General features: G+C 39.0%; 3 protein-coding genes across 3 annotated transcripts; all 3 read right to left on the reverse strand.

Moving 5' to 3' along the window:
• Positions 1-5649, reverse strand: LOC310990440 (immunoglobulin lambda-1 light chain-like). The gene is made up of 4 exons (XM_083977813.1): positions 5604-5649; positions 5186-5511; positions 1117-1150; positions 1-372 (listed from the first exon to the last, which is right to left on the reverse strand). Exons 1-4 carry the CDS (start codon positions 5641-5643, stop codon positions 47-49), a joined length of 726 nt encoding a protein of 241 aa, XP_083833939.1. The 5' UTR covers positions 5644-5649; the 3' UTR covers positions 1-46.
• Positions 5650-6516: 867 nt separating this feature from the next.
• On the reverse strand, positions 6517-10687 carry LOC310990438 (immunoglobulin lambda-1 light chain-like; the record flags this gene model as incomplete). Its single annotated transcript, XM_083977811.1, has 4 exons — positions 6517-7002; positions 7784-7821; positions 10237-10555; positions 10648-10687. The coding sequence occupies 4 exons, from the start codon at positions 10685-10687 to the stop codon at positions 6668-6670; spliced, it is 732 nt and encodes a 243-aa protein (XP_083833937.1). The 3' UTR covers positions 6517-6667.
• An 885-nt stretch (positions 10688-11572) lies between these two features.
• On the reverse strand, positions 11573-18952 carry LOC310989907 (immunoglobulin lambda-1 light chain-like; the record flags this gene model as incomplete). The annotated part of the gene is made up of 5 exons (XM_083977060.1): positions 11573-12061; positions 12722-12755; positions 18120-18320; positions 18696-18820; positions 18913-18952. The coding sequence occupies 5 exons, from the start codon at positions 18950-18952 to the stop codon at positions 11736-11738; spliced, it is 726 nt and encodes a 241-aa protein (XP_083833186.1). The 3' UTR covers positions 11573-11735.
• Positions 18953-20377: the final 1425 nt, after the last annotated feature.

Below are 20377 nucleotides of genomic sequence, written 5' to 3' on the forward strand. Positions count from 1 at the left end.
ACAAAGAGTAAAGCAGCAGATTGTAAACGCTCATTCTGCTCCTCTACTATTCTTCAGTGAGACAGTCTGACTTGGTGATGCTCTTCTCTGAAGTCTGGGAGCCCAAAGACACTTTACATGTGTAACGCTGATTGTTGTTCCAGTCTGACGTCTGGATGGACAGATAGCTGCTGATTTGGAAAGTCTGGTCTGGTTTTTGAACAGCGGTGCTGGTAGAGATCCCACTGCTCACTGGACTCCCACCAACCAACCAGCTCACATCTGCAAAAGGCCCAGACTGAGTGGACAGACAGACCACAGAGGCTTTGTTGGACTGGAGCTCAGCACTGGACGGAGGGAAGACTGTCAGGACAGGAGGAGGGAGGCTGGAGCCTGAAAATACATGGAGCACATTCATAACATGAGGACCAATCAGACGATTCATACAAAGCATCAAAGTAACAGATTTATCAATACGTAGGAATTAAAAAAAAAAAACAACTAGCACATGGGCAACATTGATCAATTTCAAAAGAATCATTTTGGTTACAACATTAAACATTCAGATCTTCATTAGGGATAATCTTCACGTTAGAAGGAATCTAATAAAGTTTCTGTCTTTGTCAACTTCATGTAATTATTTCAGTCCCTAAGAGATTGCTGTTTCTTTTTTTGTCCTTCATGTTCAAACCTCATATCAAAAGTATATTATTTTAACAAGACAAAATAAAATGCAGGTTCATTCAAAATTATCACGTACAGTTAGACATTTAATATTTCACCCACTGTAATTTAGCTTCGACCGTTATTTTACATGGTATTTTTCTGACTGACTTGACTTGTTAACAATTATGAAAATACTGATCCTGTTGTTGTAAATGGTGTCCAACTGTTAAAACGTCCTCAACCATCAACAAACTTAGAAGCATTTGTAGAAATTATTTCAAATATTGTGATTATTAGCAGATCTTTGCCTCCTAAAGCCACAGTCTGGTAACATAGATGATGCTTAAAAACATTAAACATTAATTGTAAAATCTTTCAAACAAAACTCACATGTACATTTCTTATTTTCCATCAGTTTGAGTCAAAAAGCTAAGATGTGTCTTGTTTAATGATGAGTGTAAAAGTTCTTACCTGTCACAATCAGCTTGGTGCCTTGTCCGAATACCACAGTGATTCAGTTTGTAGACATGGCTGTACAAAAACCTCCTGACTCTCACTAATGAGGGGAGTGGAACTGAAACATCCCGTTGAGACCAACTTTCACTGTCAACTTCTCATTCCCTTCATCAGTCTGTTCATCTGACAAAACACTGCTGCTCTTGAAGATTTAACTCTGAATCTGCTGTTGCATCAGTTTCTTCTCATGGAAATGTTGAAATATCTGGTATCATGGTTGAATTCAGATTCATGATGGTGAACATGTTCTCCTCCAGAAGAGCATTGTTCAATCATCATGCAGCTGTGGTAGAAGATTCATTTTGTTTAACATCATTTTTTTCAACACCTTCTCTTAAAGGGATAGTTCAACATTTTGGCAAATTGGCCCATTGCCATAATCGCTATAGTCATAGCAGTAGGTTCGTTACCTTTATTTGTCGGTGTAAGCTATTTTAAGAACGGAGGAGCGGAGCGGCAGGCTGTTCAGAGCTACACTATGGAGGCTAATGGAATTTCTTGGTTTCCCTCATCAAACTCATCAAATACAAAATCCCAAAACTCCAAAACGCTTTCGTGGACAAGTTGTGACCTGCACAATCACCACGCTATGAGATAATAATGGAACGTTACGAAACGGAGCCGTTTTTGAGGTAAATACAGAGTCTGCTTGCTGAAAAACTGTCCCTGAACGCAACGCGCATCAGCGGTTTTGCATGAATTTACCTCTAAAACAACTCTGTCTCGTAACGTTCCATTATTATCTCATAGCGTGGTGATTGTGCAGCTCACAACTTGTCCACGAAAGCGTTTTGGAGTTTTGGGATTTTGTATTTGATGAGTTTGATGAGGGAAACCAAGAAATTCCATTAGCCTCCATAGTGTAGCTCTGAACAGCCTGCCGCTCCGCTCCTCCGTTCTAAAAATAGCTTACACCGACAAATAAAGGTAACGAACCTACTGCTATGACTATAGGGATTATGGCAATGGGCCAATTTGCCAAAATGTTGAACTATCCCTTTAAATTGTCCACAATAAAAGCAGCATAACAGGAAATAATTCTAATGTAAAAGTGACACAAAAATGCATTACTCTGGTTGAGTTTTATACAGCATACACTGTGCATGGTGGGAACTTGGAGCCAACAGGGTACAGTGGTAAATTTAAGGCCCCAAACATGTTAATCCAGCCATGGAGGTCAGGACCTGAATCAAGTCCTGAAGTGTTAGAGAAAATAATGAGTGGTTTAAACTGAATAAATGAAGGAGTTTTTTTATATTGTTAAATATGAAAACACAGTTACTTGTTGAACATTATAGAGTGAGAGTTGTTGCTTTTATTTCTCAAACTGGTTTTCTTCTATAACATTAAGTGGAAGCCTTATCTGAGACCTGGGGTAATTTTTGGCTGTAGGATAAAAAATAGTGAACAGAACATGGAGACAACAGGAATAAGAAATTTGTGTAAAAAATAAACGAGTCCGATGGAAACAGATCAAAGACAGACATTTTTAATGATAAAAAAGTAGAGAGTGAATTTATTGATGGATTCACTGTCTGGAATGAGAGACTTAAAAAGCAGAAGTGTTTAGTGAGGAGGTTTTTGTCACAGTGTAAATCACTGTGACACCTCCTCCTTTGCAGGCTTGTCCCCTGTTTGACAGTAATAGAGAGCAGAGTCTCCTGTCTCTGCTCTCTTAATGATGAACTGATAATCTATGTTTGATGAGGATTTAGAGTTGAATCTGTCTGAGGAGAATCCTGATCCAAAGCTTGGTGAACTCTGAGAGTGGTGATATCTCAGAACGTACTGAGGAGCTTCACCAGGAACCTGTTTATACCAATATACATATATGTTATCATCTCTCTGAATGTTGCAGTTGAGAACAACCTCTTGTCCTGTAGAAACTGTGTGGACAGCAGGCGTCTGGGTCACCACTATCACTGCATCAACACCTGTCAACACACACAGAGAAAGACATGAGTGAAAGGTTTGTGTGTGAACATGTGGAGGATAAAAGGAAGGAGAAGAATATCTTACATGTTAGAGCAGTGATGAGAGTGCAGAGGGTCCCCAGCATGTTGTCAGTGTGTGGTGTAAACGTCCCTCACTGTCCAGCTGAGAGGTGAGCAGGGTTGGAGTGTGAGGAGGAGAGAGACTGAAGCTTATAAAGACACTGAGGAGAGAAGAGGAGGAGGAGGAGGAGGAGGAGCTTCTACATTCAACACAGTCTTCATCAAACAAATCAGAAACAGTATGACCTCTCATATTCTCAAACTTCTTCCGTCACATATTGTTTTGAGAAATTTAATGATGTTGTTGGCATTTCTGTTAGAAAGCAGCTAAAGATGCAACTTTTTAGACAGACATTTTAATAACCTCAGAGTAATTGCATGTTTAGAGTACATGTTTATGTATTGTGATTGGTTGTTATTCTTTGTTTTATTATTTCAGTTGTTTATGTATTTTAATATGTACAGCACCATGTGACCCTCCTCCATCCCATTCACCTCAGGTCCAGGACCAGCTCACCAGAATCCACTTCACATCATGTCTCTCTTTTCCTCTCTTCATTTGCACATGGTTATAGAAGCTCATTCACTGACTCAAAATGTTTGAAATACCTTTTGCATGTTTCATGTTTCAGGTCTCTAAAACAGAATTTGTGTCTAAAATAAAGTTAAGATTATGGAAATATATACAGTTTATTCTTATTTATCTAATGGAAACTGTCATGTGGATGTTTTGGTGTTCTGTGTTTGGTTTTCTACTGCATGTGCCAGAATCTCAAAAAGCAGAAGTGTTTAGTGAGGAGGTTTTTGTCACAGTGTAAATCACTGTGATACGTGCTCATTAGCAGAGTTGTCCCATGTGTGACAGTAATAGACAGCAGAGTCTCCTGCCTCTGCTCTCTTAATGATGAACTGATAATCTATGTTTGATGAGGATTTAGAGTTGAATCTGTTTGAGGAGAATCCTGATCCAAAGCTTGGTGAACTATCAGAGTGGTGAAATTTCAGAACGTACTGAGGAGCTTCACCAGGAACCTGTTTATACCAACGGGCAGAATATCCATCATCTCTCTGAATGTTGCAGTTGAGAACAACCTCTTGTCCTGTAGAAACTGTGTGGACAGCAGGCGTCTGGGTCAACATCTTCGCTGCATCAACACCTGTCAACACACACAGAGAAAGACATGAGTGAAAGGTTTGTGTGTGAACATGTGGAGGATGAAAGGAAGGAGAAGAATATCTTACATGTTAGAGCAGTGATGAGAGAGCAGAGGGTCCCCAGCATGTTGTCAGTGTGTGGTGTAAACGTCCCTCACTGTCCAGCTGAGAGGTGAGCAGGGTTGGAGTGTGAGGAGGAGAGAGACTGAAGCTTATAAAGACACTGAGGAGAGAAGAGGAGGAGGAGGAGGAGGAGGAGGAGCTTCTACATTCAACACAGTCTTCATCAAGAAACAGTATGACCTCTCATATTCTCAGACTTCTTCTGTCACATAATGTTTTGAGAAATTTAATGATATTGTTCTGTTACTCTCTTTACAAAGCAGCTAAAGATGCACCTTTTTAGACAGACATTTTAATAATCTCAGAGTAATTGCATGTTTAGAGTCATGTCTATGTATTGTGATTGGTTGTTGTTCTTTGTTTTAGTATTTCAGTTGTTTATGTATTTTAATCTGTACAGCACCTTGTCACTCTGTCTGTGATATGCGCTATATGAATAAACTTTACTTTACCTAATCTCTTCTTCTGCTGTCAGTTGTCATTTCAGATTCAATAAAAGATCATTCACTGACTCAAAATGAATGAAATATATTTTACATGTTTCATGTTTCAGGTCTCTAAAACAGAATCTGTGACTAAATTAAAGCTAGGATTTTGTAAATATATCCAGTTTATTCAGATTTATTTAATGTAAACTGTCATGTGGATGTTTTGGTGTTCTGTGTTTGGTTTTCTTCTGCATGTGTCAGAGGCTCAAAAAGCAGAAGTGTTTAGTGAGGAGGTTTTTGTCACAGTGTAAATCACTGTGATACGTGCTCCTTAGCAGAGGTGTCCCATGTGTGACAGTAATAAACTGCTGAGTCTCCCTCCTCCACATTGTTGATGATCAAACGATAATCTGAAGTTGACTGATGATTAGATGTGAACTTGGGAGATGAGAAACCAGAGCCATAACGTACAGAGCTCCAGCCATGATAAAATCTCAGTACATACTGAGGAACTCCTCCTGGAATCTGTTTATACCAGCGAGCACCACTGTCAGTAACAGAGCCCAGGTTACAGTCCATGGTGACTGTCTCTCTTGTCCTCAGCGTCACAACAGGAGGCTTCTGTGTCACCACCGTCACACCACTCACACCTGGAAACAACAAGATGACACAGAGTCAAGACGAACACACAGACTGATGAATCCAACATGAGCTGAGAGCTGCAGTAAGTCAGCCTCCTTACATGTTAGAGCAGTGATGAGAGTGCAGAGGGTCCCCAGCATGTTGTCAGTGTGAGCTGAGAACGGCCTTGTAGCTTGGAAAGTGAGCTCACTGCTGACAGATGAGAGGGTTTGGAGGATGAGGAGAGAAGGAGCTGGAGGAGCAATTTAATACAACACTGAAACTGAGAGTGACTGACAGGAGGAGGAGCTGAGCTTAAATCTACATGGTTTGTCATGTTTCGTCACTTTTTCGAGGGAAATGTTTTGAATTCCTTTGCTATATTGAGTGAACATGAAACATTTGAATCATTTTAATTTATTTCCTCAATTAACTACAAATATTTGACAAAATCAAAATGCAACATTGTCTTCAATCTGTAACAATCATTAATTTCAGAAAAAAAAAGCTTCCATTCTTCATTGAAAAACACAATTCACATTAAAACATGAGTGTGTTTCCAGTCAGGGACAGTTTCCTCTTATTTCACAGAGGCCTGACACTTGACCTCTTCATCTACATGAAGCTATGAGTCAGGAGAGGAGGCCTGCAGGTGCATCCTGGGAAGGAAGAGGGGGAGGAGTACTGTAGAGAGGTGATGCTTCACTGATGGAGGATGAAATCTCAGTTTCACTTGCTTATTTAATCTGACTGCAAACAACTGAAACAGATAAAAAAAATATAACTGTATATCTCTCTCTCTTTTTTAATTTATTTTATTTTTTAATGAATATATCTACAAATTAAGATTCTCATCAGAATAAAGTCTGTAATTTTCCTGCACGAAAATGAAAGGAAAATCTAAATCTGGTCAAGTTCACCACATTATGATTTTGTATTAAGTTTTGTATTAAGTGTATTAACAAAAATAAATACAAACACCTTATTTTAAACTCAGAGTTTTTATTGAAATGAATGAATGATGAAAAATGCAGCAGAAGCAAAGCTGATACAACACCTCCACCTAACTGTCACTACATTTATTACAAGCATGCAGACACAGCTTTTCTAACATGGAAACCTTGTAATGAGCAAACAGCACAAAGAGTAAAGCAGCAGATTGTAAACGCTCATTCTGCTCCTCTACTATTCTTCAGTGAGACAGTCTGACTTGGTGATGCTCTTCTCTGAAGTCTGGGAGCCCAAAGACACTTTACATGTGTAACGCTGATTGTTGTTCCAGTCTGACGTCTGGATGGACAGATAGCTGCTGATTTGGAAAGTCTGGTCTGGTTTTTGAACAGCGGTGCTGGTAGAGATCCCACTGCTCACTGGACTCCCACCAACCAACCAGCTCACATCTGCAAAACCCTTCGATTCATTGGGTAAATTAGACAGACAGACCACAGAGGCTTGTTTGGACTGGAGCTCAGCACTGGACGGAGGGAAGACTGTCAGGACAGGAGGAGGGAGGCTGGAGCCTGAAAATACATGGAGCACATTTATAACAGGAGGACCAATCAAATGATTCAAAGCATCAAAATAACAGAATCATTAATTAGCTACTTTAACAATATAAGAGTCAGTCTGAAGAATTAAACATATACAGTAGCACAGAAAACAGATAGCGATTTTGAAAATGTCTTTTCATTTCAACAATTAACATCAATATTTTCATAGAGGAGCATTTCTATACCGGGAATAAATTAAATAAAGTCTATATCTTTCTCTTTCAAAAACATGAAAAACACTAATTGAAAATTGAAATTATTTCAGTCTGTGATAAATTAGTTTATCAGTCACTTTTCCTTTTTATGACTCTTTCAAACAAAGTAGGCCTATTTCATTTTCACATGACAAAATAAAACTCAGATACTTTTAAAATCATCACTTATCATAGGACATTAAAAATTTCACACAATATTATATTGACGATTTATATTACTTGAGTTTTTGTCAATATATGACTTGCTTACAATTGTGAAAATAATGAGCCTGATGTTGTAATGGTGTCCAGCTTACTCAACCATCAACAAACTTTTAATCATTAATAGAAAATATTTGAAATATTGTGATTATTTGCAGATCTTTGCCTTCCAAAGTCACAGTCTGGTTGCAAAGTTGATGCATACAGTAAAAACATTCATAAGTAAGTGTAAAATCTTTCGAACAAAAATTCACTTGTACATTTCTTATTTTCCATCAGTTTGAGTCAAAAGGCTAAAATGTGTCTTGTTTAATGATGAGTGTAAAAGTTCTTACCTGTCACAATCAGCTTGGTGCCTTGTCCGAATACCACAGTGATTCAGTTTGTACACATGGCTGTACAAAAACCTCCTGACTCTCACTAATGAGGGGAGTGGAACTGAAACATCTTGTTGAGACCAACTTTCACTGTCAACTTCTCATTCCCTTCATCAGTCTGTTCATCTGACACAACACTGCTGCTCTTGAAGATTTAACTCTGAATCTTCTGTTGCATCAGTTTATTCTAATGGAAATGCTGAAATATCTGGTATCATGCTTGAATTCAGATTCATGATGGTGAACATGTTCTCCTCCAGAAGAGCATCATTCATTCATCATTATCAACTGCAGCTGTGGTAGAACATTCTTTTTTTTAAACATCATTTATTTCATCACCTTCTCTTAGATTTTCCCACAATAAAAGCAGCATAACAGGAAATAATTCAAATTTAAAAGTGACACAAAATGCATTACTCTGGTTGAGTTTTAGATACAGCATGCACTGTGCATGCTGGGAACTTGGAGGCAACAGGGTGCAGTGGTAAAATGTATGGCCCCAAACAGGTTAATCCAGCCATGGAGGTCAGGACCTGAATCAAGTCCTGATCTGACGTCTTGAAGAAAATAGTGAGTGGTGTTTTTTTATATGAAAACACAGTTACTTGTTGAACATTATAGAGTGAGAGTTGTTACTTTTATTTCTCAAACAGTTTTTCTTCTATAACATTAAGTGGACGTTTTTTTGGCTGGAAGGTAAAAAGTAGTGAACATGAAGACGACAGGAATAAGAAATTTGTCTACAAAATAAATGAGTCTGATGGAAACAGATCAAAGACAGTAGAGAATGAATTGATGGATTCATTGTCTGTAAAAATGGATGAGAGACTCAAAAAGCAGAAGTGTTTAGTGAGGAGGTTTTTGTCACAGTGTAAATCACCGTGATACTTGCTCATTAGCAGAGGTGTCCCATGTGTGACAGTAATAGACAGCAGAGTCTCCTGCCTCTGCTCTCTTTATGATGAACTGATACTCTATGTTTGATGAGGATTTGGAGTTGAATCTGTCTGAGGAGAATCCTGACCCAAAGCTTGGTGAACTATGAGAGTGGTAAAATCTCAGAACGTACTGAGGAGCTTCATCTGTTTATACCAACAGACATACTGTCCATCATCTCTCTGAATGTTGCAGTTGAGAACAACCTCTTGTCCTGTAGAAACTGTGTGGACAGCAGGCGTCTGGGTCAACACCTTCGCTGCATCAACACCTGTCAACACACACAGAGAAAGACATGAGTGAAAGGTTTGTGTGTGAACATGTGGAGGATAAAAGGAAGGAGAAGAATATCTTACATGTTAGAGCAGTGATGAGAGTGCAGAGGGTCCCCAGCATGTTGTCAGTGTGTGGTGTAAACGTCCCTCACTGTCCAGCTGAGAGGTGAGCAGGGTTGGAGTGTGAGGAGGAGAGAGACTGAAGCTTATAAAGACACTGAGGAGAGAAGAGGAGGAGGAGGAGGAGGAGGAGGAGCTTCGACATTCAACACAGTCTTCATCAAACAAATCAGAAACAGTATGACCTCTCATATTCTCAAACTTCTTCCGTCATATTGTTTTGAGAAATTGAATGATGTTGTTCTGTTCTTTATTTACAAAGCAGCTAAAGATGCACCTTTTTAGACAGACATTTTAATAATCTCAGAGTAATTGCATGTTTAGAGTACATGTTTATGTATTGTCATTGGTTGTTGTTCTTTGTTTCATTATTTCAGTTGTTTATGTATTTTAATCTGTACAGCACCATGTCACTCTGTCTGTGATATGCACTATATAAATTAACTTGACTTCACTTAATCTCTTCTTCTGCTGTCAGTTGTCATTTCAGATTCAATAATGACCTTCCTCCATCCCATTCACCTCAGCTCCAGGACCAGCTCACTAGAGTCCACTTCATATCATGTCTCTCTTTTCCTCTCTTCATTTGTACATGGTTATAAAAGCTCATTCACTGACTCAAAATGATTAAAATATAATTTGCATGTTGCAACTTTTCTCTATTCACTGCTCTCTAAAACAGACTCTGCGACTAAAATAAAGTTAAGATTTTGGAAAAATGTCCAGTTTATTCTGATTTATCTAATGGAAACTGTCATGTTGATGTTTTGGTGTTCTGTGTTTGGTTTTCGTGTTGTTTTGATTATTTCCATTCATCAGTGTCTCTGTTATTGTGTTGTTTGCAAATACATAGAAAAGTGTATAGAGATATTCTACTAGTTGTAAAAATACAAAGATTTATGTGAGAAAATTGAATTATTGTGAATCATGAAAAACATAAATAACGTAAAATAATAATTCAGACTTACAAAAAAAGCACTCTGATGGTTTCACTCACAGTCAACATGTGTCAGAGTCTCAAAAAGCAGAAGTGTTTAGTGAGGAGGTTTTTGTCACAGTGTAAATCACTGTGATACGTACTCATTAACAGAGCTGTCCCATGTCTTACAGTAATAAACTGCTGAGTCTCCCTCCTCCACATTGTTGATTATCAAACGATAATCTGTTGTTGACTGATGATTAGATGTGAACTTGGGAGAGGAAAACCCTGAACCATAAGTTGGAGAACTGCTTGTTCTGTAAAAATATAAAACAAACTGAGGAACTCCTCCTGGAATCTGTTTGTACCAGCGAGCAGCATCAGTAACAGAGCCCAGGTTACAGTCCATGGTGACTGTCTCTCCTGTCCTCAGCGTCACAACAGGAGGCTTCTGTGTCACCACCGTCACACCACTCACACCTGGAAACAACAAGATGACACAGAGTCAAGAGAAACACACAGACTGATGAATCCAACATGAGCTGAGAGCTGCAGTAAGTCAGCCTCCTTACATGTTAGAGCAGTGATGAGAGTGCAGAGGGTCCCCAGCATGTTGTCAGTGTGAGCTGAGAACGGCCTTGTAGCTTGGAAAGTGAGCTCACTGCTGACAGCTGAGAGGGTTTGGAGGATGAGGAGAGGAGGAGCTGGAGGAGCTGGAGGAGCAATTTAATACAAGACTGAAACTGAGAGTGACTGAGGAGGAGGAGCTGAGCTTAAATCTACATGGGTTTAATGTTAGTGGCTCTTTAGTCCTTTTTGGAGGGAAATGTTTTGAATTCCTTTGCTATAGTGAGAGAACATGAAAGATTTGAATCATTTTAATTTATTTCCCCATTTAACTACAAATGGTTGACAAAATCTAAATTCAACATAGTCTTTGATCAATAACAATTAATAATTTCGGAAAATAAAATCTTCCATTCTTCACTGAAAAACACAATTCACAGTCATAAAACATGAGTGTGTTTCCAGTCAGGAACAGTTTCCTCTTATTTCACAGAGGCCTGACACTTGACCTCTTCATCTACATGAAGCTATGAGTCAGGAGAGGAGGCCTGCAGGTGCATCCTGGGAAGGAAGAGGGGGAGGAGTAGAGAGGTGATGCTTCACTGGTGGAGGATGAAATCTCAGTTTCACTTGCTTATTTAATCTGACTGCAAACAACTGAAACAGATAAAAAATATATAACTGTATCTCTCTCTCTCTTTTTTAATTTATTTTATTTTTTAATACTGAATTAGTGAATATATCTACAAATTAAGATTCTCATCAGAATAAAGTCTGTAATTTTCCTGCACGAAAATGAAAGGAAAATCTAAATCTGGTCAAGTTCACCACATTATGATTTTGTATTAAGTTTTGTATTAAGTGTATTAACAAAAATAAATACAAACACTGTATTTTGATCTCAGAGTTTTTATTGAAATGAATGAATGATGAAAAATGCAGCAGAAGCAAAGCTGATACAACACCTCCACCTAACTGTCACTACATTTATTACAAGCATGCAGACACAGCTTTTCTAACATGGAAACCTTGTAATGAGCAAACAGCACAAAGAGTAAAGCAGCAGATTGTAAACGCTCATTCTGCTCCTCTACTATTCTTCAGTGAGACAGTCTGACTTGGTGATGCTCTTCTCTGAAGTCTGGGAGCCCAAAGACACTTTACATGTGTAACGCTGATTGTTGTTCCAGTCTGACGTCAGGATGGACAGATAGCTGCTGATTTGGAAAGTCTGGTCTGGTTTTTGAACAGCGGCGCTGGTAGAGATCCCACTGCTCACTGGACTCCCACCAACCAACCAGCTCACATCTGCAAAAGGCCCAGACTGAGTGGACAGACAGACCACAGAGGCTTTGTTGGACTGGAGCTCAGCACTGGACGGAGGGAAGACTGTCAGGACAGGAGGAGGGAGGCTGGAGCCTGAAAATACATGGAGCACATTCATAACATGAGGACCAATCAGATGATTCATACAAAGCATCAAAGTAACAGATTTATCAATACTTAGGAACTAAAAAAACAAATATGACATTGACAACATTATCAATTTCAAAAAAGAATTTGCCGTCATTGTCAACTTCATGTTTCAGTCCCTAATAGATTGCTGTTTCTTTTTTTGTCCTTCGTGTTCAAACCTCCAGAGATCAAAAGTATTTCATTTTCACAAGACAAAATAAAACACAGGTTCATTCAAAATTGTCACTTATGATTAGACATTTAATATTTCACCCACTGTAATTTAGCTTGGACAGTTTATTTTACATGGTATTTTTCGGTTTTATGACTTGCTAACAATTATGAAAATACTGATCCTGTTGTTGTAAATGGTGTCCAACTGTTAAAACGTCCTCAACCATCAACAAACTTTGAAGCATTAGACATTATTTCAAATATTGTGATTATTAGAGGATCTCTAACTCCTAAAGCCACAGTCTGGTAACATAGATGATGCATAAAAACATTAAAAATTCATTGTAAAATCTTTCAAACAAAACTCACATGTACATTTCTTATTTTCCATCAGTTTGAGTCAAAAAGCTAAAATGTGTCTTGATTAATGATGAGTGTAAAAGTTCTTACCTGTCACAATCAGCTTGGTGCCTTGTCCGAATACCACAGTGATTCAGTTTGTACACATGGCTGTACAAAAACCTCCTGACTCTCACTAATGAGGGGAGTGGAACTGAAACATCCAGTTGAGACCAACTTTCACTGTCAACTTCTCATTCCCTTCATCAGTCTGTTCATCTGACAAAACACTGCTGCTCTTGAAGATTTAACTCTGAATCTTCTGTTGCATCAGTTTCTCATGGAGACACTGAATATGGTTGAATTCAGATTCATGATGGTGAACGTGTTCTCTTCCAGAAGAGCATTGTTCATTCTTTATTATCAACTGGCCGTGGTAGAACATTCATGTATTTCAACACCTTCTCTTTGATTTTCCACATTAAAAGCAGCCTAATTTAAATAATGTGAATGGTAATATGACATAAACATGCATCGCCCTGTATGACTTGTAGATACAGCGTGCACTGGACATATTGGGAACTTGAAGGCAACAGGCTGTGTAAATTTAAGGCCCCAAACAGGTTAATGGAGGGCAAGACCTGAATCAAGTTCTGATCTGATCTGAGTGAGTAAAGTATGAAACAGTTACTCTGTGATGTTTTCAGTGAAAACTGTTGCTTTAGTATGTAAAACTGATTTCTTGTTTAAAATTCAGTTCAGAAGCCTAATCAGTGATAAGAGGGAAGGACGAGTTGAGTCAAGTTTTTGTTTCTTTACTGAAGAACAGTGAAAAGAAGATACGGACAAGGGGATTAACACATATATTTGAAATTAAAGTAGTTATATGAGGAAGAGAATGGATTAAAGATAGACATGTTTAAAATTACAGTATAACTTAGAGAGACTATTTGTTCATGTATTACTCTCAGAAAAATGTATGAGAGATGGAATGTAATGCAATGTAAGTGTTTAGTGAGTAGGTTTCTGTCGCAGTGTTAATCACTGTGATACATTCTCCTTAGCAGAGTATGTCCCATGTATGACAGTGATAGACAGTCCAGATCCATATGTTGAGACGTATTTGAATGATAAAAAAAAAGCATATACTGAGGAACTCCTCCTGTAAACCAGCGAGCAGATTTAAGGAAAGTGAAGTTACAAACTCATAGCCGCAATGTAAAACTAAACTTTTTAATACAAAGGTTCAGACATAACCAACGTTTGGTGACAGAGGGCTTAGATTCATTATGTTACACTCAGGCATCATGTGCCAGAGTCTCAAAAAGCAGAAGTGTTTAGTGAGGAGGTTTTTGTCACAGTGTAAATCACTGTGATACCCACTCGTTAGCAGAGGTGTCCCATGTGCTACAGTAATAAACTGCTGAGTCTCCCTCCTCCACATTGTTGATAATCAAATGATAATCTGAGTTTGACTGATGTTTTGCTGTGATTTTTGAAGAGGAAAAACCAGAGCCATAAGTTGGGGAGCTCCAACTGTGATAAAAATTCAGAACAAACTGAGGAACTCCTCCTGGAATCTGTTTATACAAGCGGGGTCCATTTTTGGCATTATTGCACTCCATGGTGGCTGTCTGTCCTGTCCTCAGCGTCACAACAGGAGGCTTCTGTGTCACCACTATCGCACCACTCACACCTGGAAACAACAAGATGACACAGAGTCAAGAGAAATCACAGACTGATGAATCCAACATGAGCTGAGAGCTGCAGTAAGTCAGCCTCCTTACACGTTAGAGCAGTGATGAGAGTGCAGAGGGTCCCCAGCATGTTGTCAGTGTGAGCTGAGAACGGCCTTGTAGCTTGGAAAGTGAGCTCACTGCTGACAGATGAGAGGGTTTGGAGGATGAGGAGAGGAGGAGCTGGAGGAGCAATTTAATACAACACTGAAACTGAGAGTGACTGACAGGAGGAGGAGCTGAGCTTAAATCTGTCATGTTAGTGGCTCTTTAGTCACTCTTTGGAGGGAAATGTTTTGAATTCCTTTGCTATAGCAAGTGAACATGAAACATTTCAATCATTTTTCATTTCCTCATTTATCTACAAATATTTGACAAAATCTAAATTCATCGTTGTCTTCAATCTATAACAATCATTAATTTATCATTTATCATTTATTATTTTTTAATTAATTTTCAAATATTGTGATTATTAGAGGATCTTTAACTTCTAAAGCTACAGTCTGGTAACATTGATGATGAATAAAAACATTAAAATTTCATTATAAAATCTTTCAAACAAAACTCACATGTACATTTCTTATTTTCCATCAGTTTGAGTCAAAAAGCTCAAATGTGTCTTGTTTAATGATGAGTGTAAAAGTTCTTACCTGTCACAATCAGCTTGGTGCCTTGTCCGAATACCACAGTGATTCAGTTTGTACACATGGCTGTACAAAAACCTCCTGACTCTCACTAATGAGGGGAGTGGAACTGAAACATCCAGTTGAGACCAACTTTCACTGTCAACTTCTCATTCCCTTCATCAGTCTGTTCATCTGACAAAACACTGCTGCTTGTAAGGATTTAAAGGGTAATTGCCGTTTTTTTTTTGTTTTTTTTTTACAATCTGGACCTTATTTCTAGCATAAAATACGATAATTTACTCACCCAGATAACTTAAGTCGTTCCGACGAAATTATCCATATAATGCGAGTCTACAGGGCAGCGGAATGCAGCCTCTAAATAACACATTCTCTCCCGCAAAACTCGTTAATTTCACCAATATTTTGTTATGATACGCTAGCGCTGTTCCCCTCTGAGTCTGGGGTTACCTGTTATCAACATCAGGGGTCTGTTGGTTGACCTACAGTACTAACCTCTGACCTGGATGATACAGGTCAGACTCAGAGGGGAATAGCACTAGCGTATCACAACAAAATATTGGTGAAATGAACGAGTTTCGCGGCAGATAATGTGTTATTTAGAGGCTGCATTCCGCTGCCCTGTAGACTCGCATAATATGGATATACGCGGCACTCGGCTGAATCTAATTTTGTCAGAATGATAATGACATCAAAGTTATCTGGGTGAGCAAATGATCGTATTTTATGGTAAATGGTCTCTATTTTATATAGCGCTTTTCCATCTGAATCAAACGATACCCAAAGCGCTTTACAGTACATACATCACATTCACACACACTGATGGCGGAAGCTACCATGCAAGGCGCGAACCACGACCCATCAGGAGCAAGGTGGGTAAGGTGTCTTGCCCAAGGACACTACGGTAGCAACCAGGACAGAGCGGGATTCGAACCCGCCCTACCACCTGAGCCACTGCCGCCCCAATGCTAAAAATAAGGTCCAGATTGTAAAAAAAAGAAAAAACGGGAATTCCCCTTTAACTCTGAATCTTCCGTTGCATCAGTTTCTTCTCATTGAGATGTTGGATATTTGATATCATGGTTGAATTCAGATTCATGATGGTGAACATGTTCTGTTCTCCTCCAGAAGAGCATCGTTCATTCATCATTATCAGTTGCAGCTGTGGTAGAACATTCATTTTGTTCAACATCATGTATTTCATCAACTTCTCTTCAATCTTCCAAAATAGAGACAGCGTAACAGTAAATAATACAAAAATAGCACAAATATGTGTCACCCTGGTTGACCTTCAAATACAGCATGCACTATGCATGCTGGGAACTTGGAGCCAAGGCTCCAGGCTAATCCAGCCATTGAGGTCAGGACCTGAATCAAGTTCTGATCTGACATTTGGATTAAAATAGTGAGGGGTATACGCTGAATGAATTGAGGATTTTATATATATATTGGTTAGACCTTCATTGCAACTCACACCTGACTTTCTATATATATATATATTGTGAAGAATGTATACACAGTTACTCTGACTCTTTGAATGACAGTTGTTGATCTTATTTTTCAAACTGTTTTTCTTCTATAACATTAAGTGGAAGCTTCATCTGAGACTTGAGGTCATTTCTGACTGTAAGGTAAAGAGAAGTGAACAGAACATAAAGACGAGAGGAATAAAAAAATTGTCTCAAAATAAATGAGTCAGAATAATGTCAGATATAACAAGTATATTACGGTATAGAGGGAATTTTTGATGGATTCATTGTCTGTAAAAATGAATGAGAGACTTAAAAAGCAGAAGTGTTTAGTGAGGAGGTTTTTGTCACAGTGTAAATCACTGTGTTACAGCTGCAGCAGCTGAGTCGTCCCATGTGCTACAGTAATAGACAGCAGAGTCTCCTGCCTCTGCTCTCTTTATGATGAACAGATACTCTATGTTTGATGAGGATTTGGAGTTGAATCTGTCTGAGGAGAATCCTGATCCAAATTCAGGTGAACTATGAGAGTGGTAAAATTTCAGAATGTACTGAGGAGCTTCACCAGGAGCCTGTTTATACCAACCGACATAATTGCTATCATCTCTCTGAATGTTGCAGTTGAGAACAACCTCTTGTCCTGTAGAAACTGTGTGGACAGCAGGCGTCTGGGTCAACACCTTCGCTGCATCAACACCTGTCAACACACACAGAGAAAGACATGAGTGAAAGGTTTGTGTGTGAACATATGGAGGATAAAAGGAAGGAGAAGAATATCTTACATGTTAGAGCAGTGATGAGAGTGCAGAGGGTCCCCAGCATGTTGTCAGTGTGTGGTGTAAACGTCCCTCACTGTCCAGCTGAGAGGTGAGCAGGGTTGGAGTGTGAGGAGGAGAGAGACTGAAGCTTATAAAGACACTGAGGAGAGAAGAGGAGGAGGAGCTTCTACATTCAACACAGTCTTCATCAAACAAATCAGAAACATCATGACCTCTGATGTTCTCAAATATCTTCTGTCACATATTGTTTTGAGAAATGTAATGATTGTCTCACTCTCCCATAACTGAGTGATCACACTAGAAACACACAGTTCAATGTAAAATTGATGTGAATCATGTCCAAGGCCTGTGATAAAAACAAATAAAGACAAGTTCATCATTATGTGTTCAGTAACCAACCACATTTCACCACAATTTTAATCCAACCAGGCCATTACATTCCTCAAATCAAAGCGTGTAGGCTCTTCACAAAGAGTAACAGGGCTTTTGAATCTGTGGCCCTGAGGTTGTGGAATATACCTCCTGATCTGCATCTTCTGTTACTTTTACATTTAAAAAGCAGTTAAAGATGCACATTTTTAGACAGGCATTTTAATAATGTACGTCTACATGTGTTCAACCTCGGGGAGTCAGCCAGCCTTTTTTTTTTTGGACAATAATCACAATTGAAAGACTATCTTGTGTCGCTGCCGTCTTTGGAGTCCAACCATTTTTATTAAGTTTATTTATGTGGGAAAATGTAATGATAAAGAGTCATGAAAAACATGAATTTTATGTTAATTCAGATTTATAGAAAATATGATGACCCTGTGACCCCATGTCTCAAAAAGCAGAAGTGTTTAGTGAGGAGGTTTTTGTCACAGTGTAAATCACTGTGATACGTGCTGCTGAGCAGAGCTGTCCCATGTGTTACAGTAATTAACTGCTGAGTCTCCCTCCTCCACATTGTTGATGATCAAGCGATAATCTGTTGTTGACTGATGATTAGATGTGAACTTGGGAGATGAAAACCCTGAACCATAAGTTGGACCACTTTGTGTTCGGTGAAAATATAGAACAAACTGAGGAACTCCTCCTGGAATCTGTTTATACCAGTAAGCAACATGGTTAGTAACAGAGCCCTAAGGTTACAGTCCATGGTGGTGACTGTCTCTCCTGTCCTCAGCGTCACAAACATAGTCAACATGTGTCAGAGTCTCAAAAAGCAGAAGTGTTTGGTGAGGAGGTTTTGGTCACAGTGTAAATCACTGTGATACTGACTCACTAACAGAGCCGTCCCATGTGCTACAGTAATAAACTGCTGAGTCTCCTCTCTCCACATTGTTGATGATCAAACGATAATCTGATGTTGACTGATGATTAGATGTGAACTTGGGAGAGGAGAAACCAGAGCCATAAGATACAGAGCTCCAGCTGTGAAGAAATCTCAGAACATGCTGAGGAACTCCTCCTGGAATCTGTTTATACCACCAAGCACCATAGTCAGTAACAGAGCCCAGGTTACAGTCCATGGTGACTGTCTCTCCTGTCCTCAGCGTCACAACAGGAGGCTTCTGTGTCAGCACCGTCACACCACTCACACCTGGAAACAACAAGATGACACAGAGTCAAGAGAAACACACAGACTGATGAATCCAACATGAGCTGAGAGCTGCAGTAAGTCAGCCTCCTTACATGTTAGAGCAGTGATGAGAGAGCAGAGGGTCCCCAGCATGTTGTCAGTGTGAGCTGAGAACGGCCTTGTAGCTTGGAAAGTGAGCTCACTGCTGACAGATGAGAGGGTTTGGAGGATGAGGAGAGGAGGAGCTGGAGGAGCAATTTAATACAACACTGAAACTGAGAGTGACTGACAGGAGGAGGAGCTGAACTTAAATCTACATGGTTTGTCATGTTTCGTCACTTTTTGGAGGGAAATGTTTTGAATTCCTTTGAGTGAACATGAAACATTTGAATCATTTAAATTTATTTCCTCATTTAACTACAAATCTTTGACAAAATCTACATTCAACATTGTCTTCAATCAATAATTTCAGAAAATAAAACCTTCCATTCTTCATTGAAAAACACAATTCACATTGTTTCCAGTCAGGGACAGTTTCCTCTTATTTCACTGAGGCCTGACACTTGACCTCTTCATCTACATGAAGCTATGAGTCAGGAGAGGAGGCCTGCAGGTGCATCCTGGGAAGGAAGAGGGGGAGGAGTAGAGAGGTGATGCTTCACTGATGGAGGATGAAATCTCAGTTTCACTTGCTTATTTATGACTGCAAACAACTGAAACAGATAAAAAAATATGTACAACTGTATCACTCTCTCTCTCTCTTTATTTATTTTATTTTTTAATACTTAAAGCAGAAGTGAGTGATCCGGTCGTTTTCGCTAATGCTGCGTTCCAGGCAGGCTTTTGAAATCGTAAATTACAGCTTCGAGTCACAACTTACGACTTTGTAGCGTTCCAGGCAACCCACTCGTGTTTTTCCGACCTGTTTTACCGGTGAAAGTCACTATAATGGCCACTCGTAACTTCCGACCCGTGAAATCGTACCAGTACGTCTTTTTGTACAGTCTATGTACCAGATCGAACTGGTACGTCACAGATCGTAAAAAAAAACGAGTTTCCTTGAACGCACCATAACAGTCCTCGTCCCTACGTCGCCACATTCACGGCGTTCCTTGGCTGCACACACAGCCCTGCATGCCGTTCTCTCTCCTCATTGGATAAAAACTGTAGGATACGATAAATGTTTTCTCCTCGACTCAGAGCAGAGCAGAGTGACTGACAGACCCGTGTTTCGGTCCAAACACTCTATGTAAGTGATTGCTGTCGGAAGATATAACTATTTAAGACTTATATTAACACAAATATATCACTCACTTCTGCTTTAATTAGTGAATATATCTACAAATTAAGATTCTCATCAAGTAAGAATAAAGTCTGTAATTTTCCTGCACGAAAATGAAAGGAAAATCTAAATCTGGTCAACTTCACCACATTATGATTTTGTATTAAGTTTTGTATAAAGTGTATTAACAAAAATAAATACAAACACTTTATTTTAAACTCAGAGTTTTTATTGAAATGAATGAATGATGAAAAATGCAGCAGAAGCAAAGCTGATACAACACCTCCACCTAACTG

Source organism: Trachurus trachurus (assembly GCF_905171665.1).
Source record: "Trachurus trachurus genome assembly, chromosome: 8".
In the NCBI taxonomy this organism is placed as follows: Eukaryota; Metazoa; Chordata; class Actinopteri; order Carangiformes; family Carangidae; genus Trachurus; species Trachurus trachurus.

Coding starts and splice junctions, on each gene's coding strand:
- LOC310990440 (XM_083977813.1), bottom strand. CDS start 5,643: ATGCTGGGGACCCTCTGCACTCTCATCACTGCTCTAACAT. Junction 5,512..5,603: donor TCTCATCACTGCTCTAACAT/GTAAGGAGGCTG, acceptor TGTTGTTTCCAG/GTGTGAGTGGTGTGACGGTG. Junction 373..1,116: donor CACCAAGCTGATTGTGACAG/GTAAGAACTTTT, acceptor ATGTATTTTCAG/GCTCCAGCCTCCCTCCTCCT.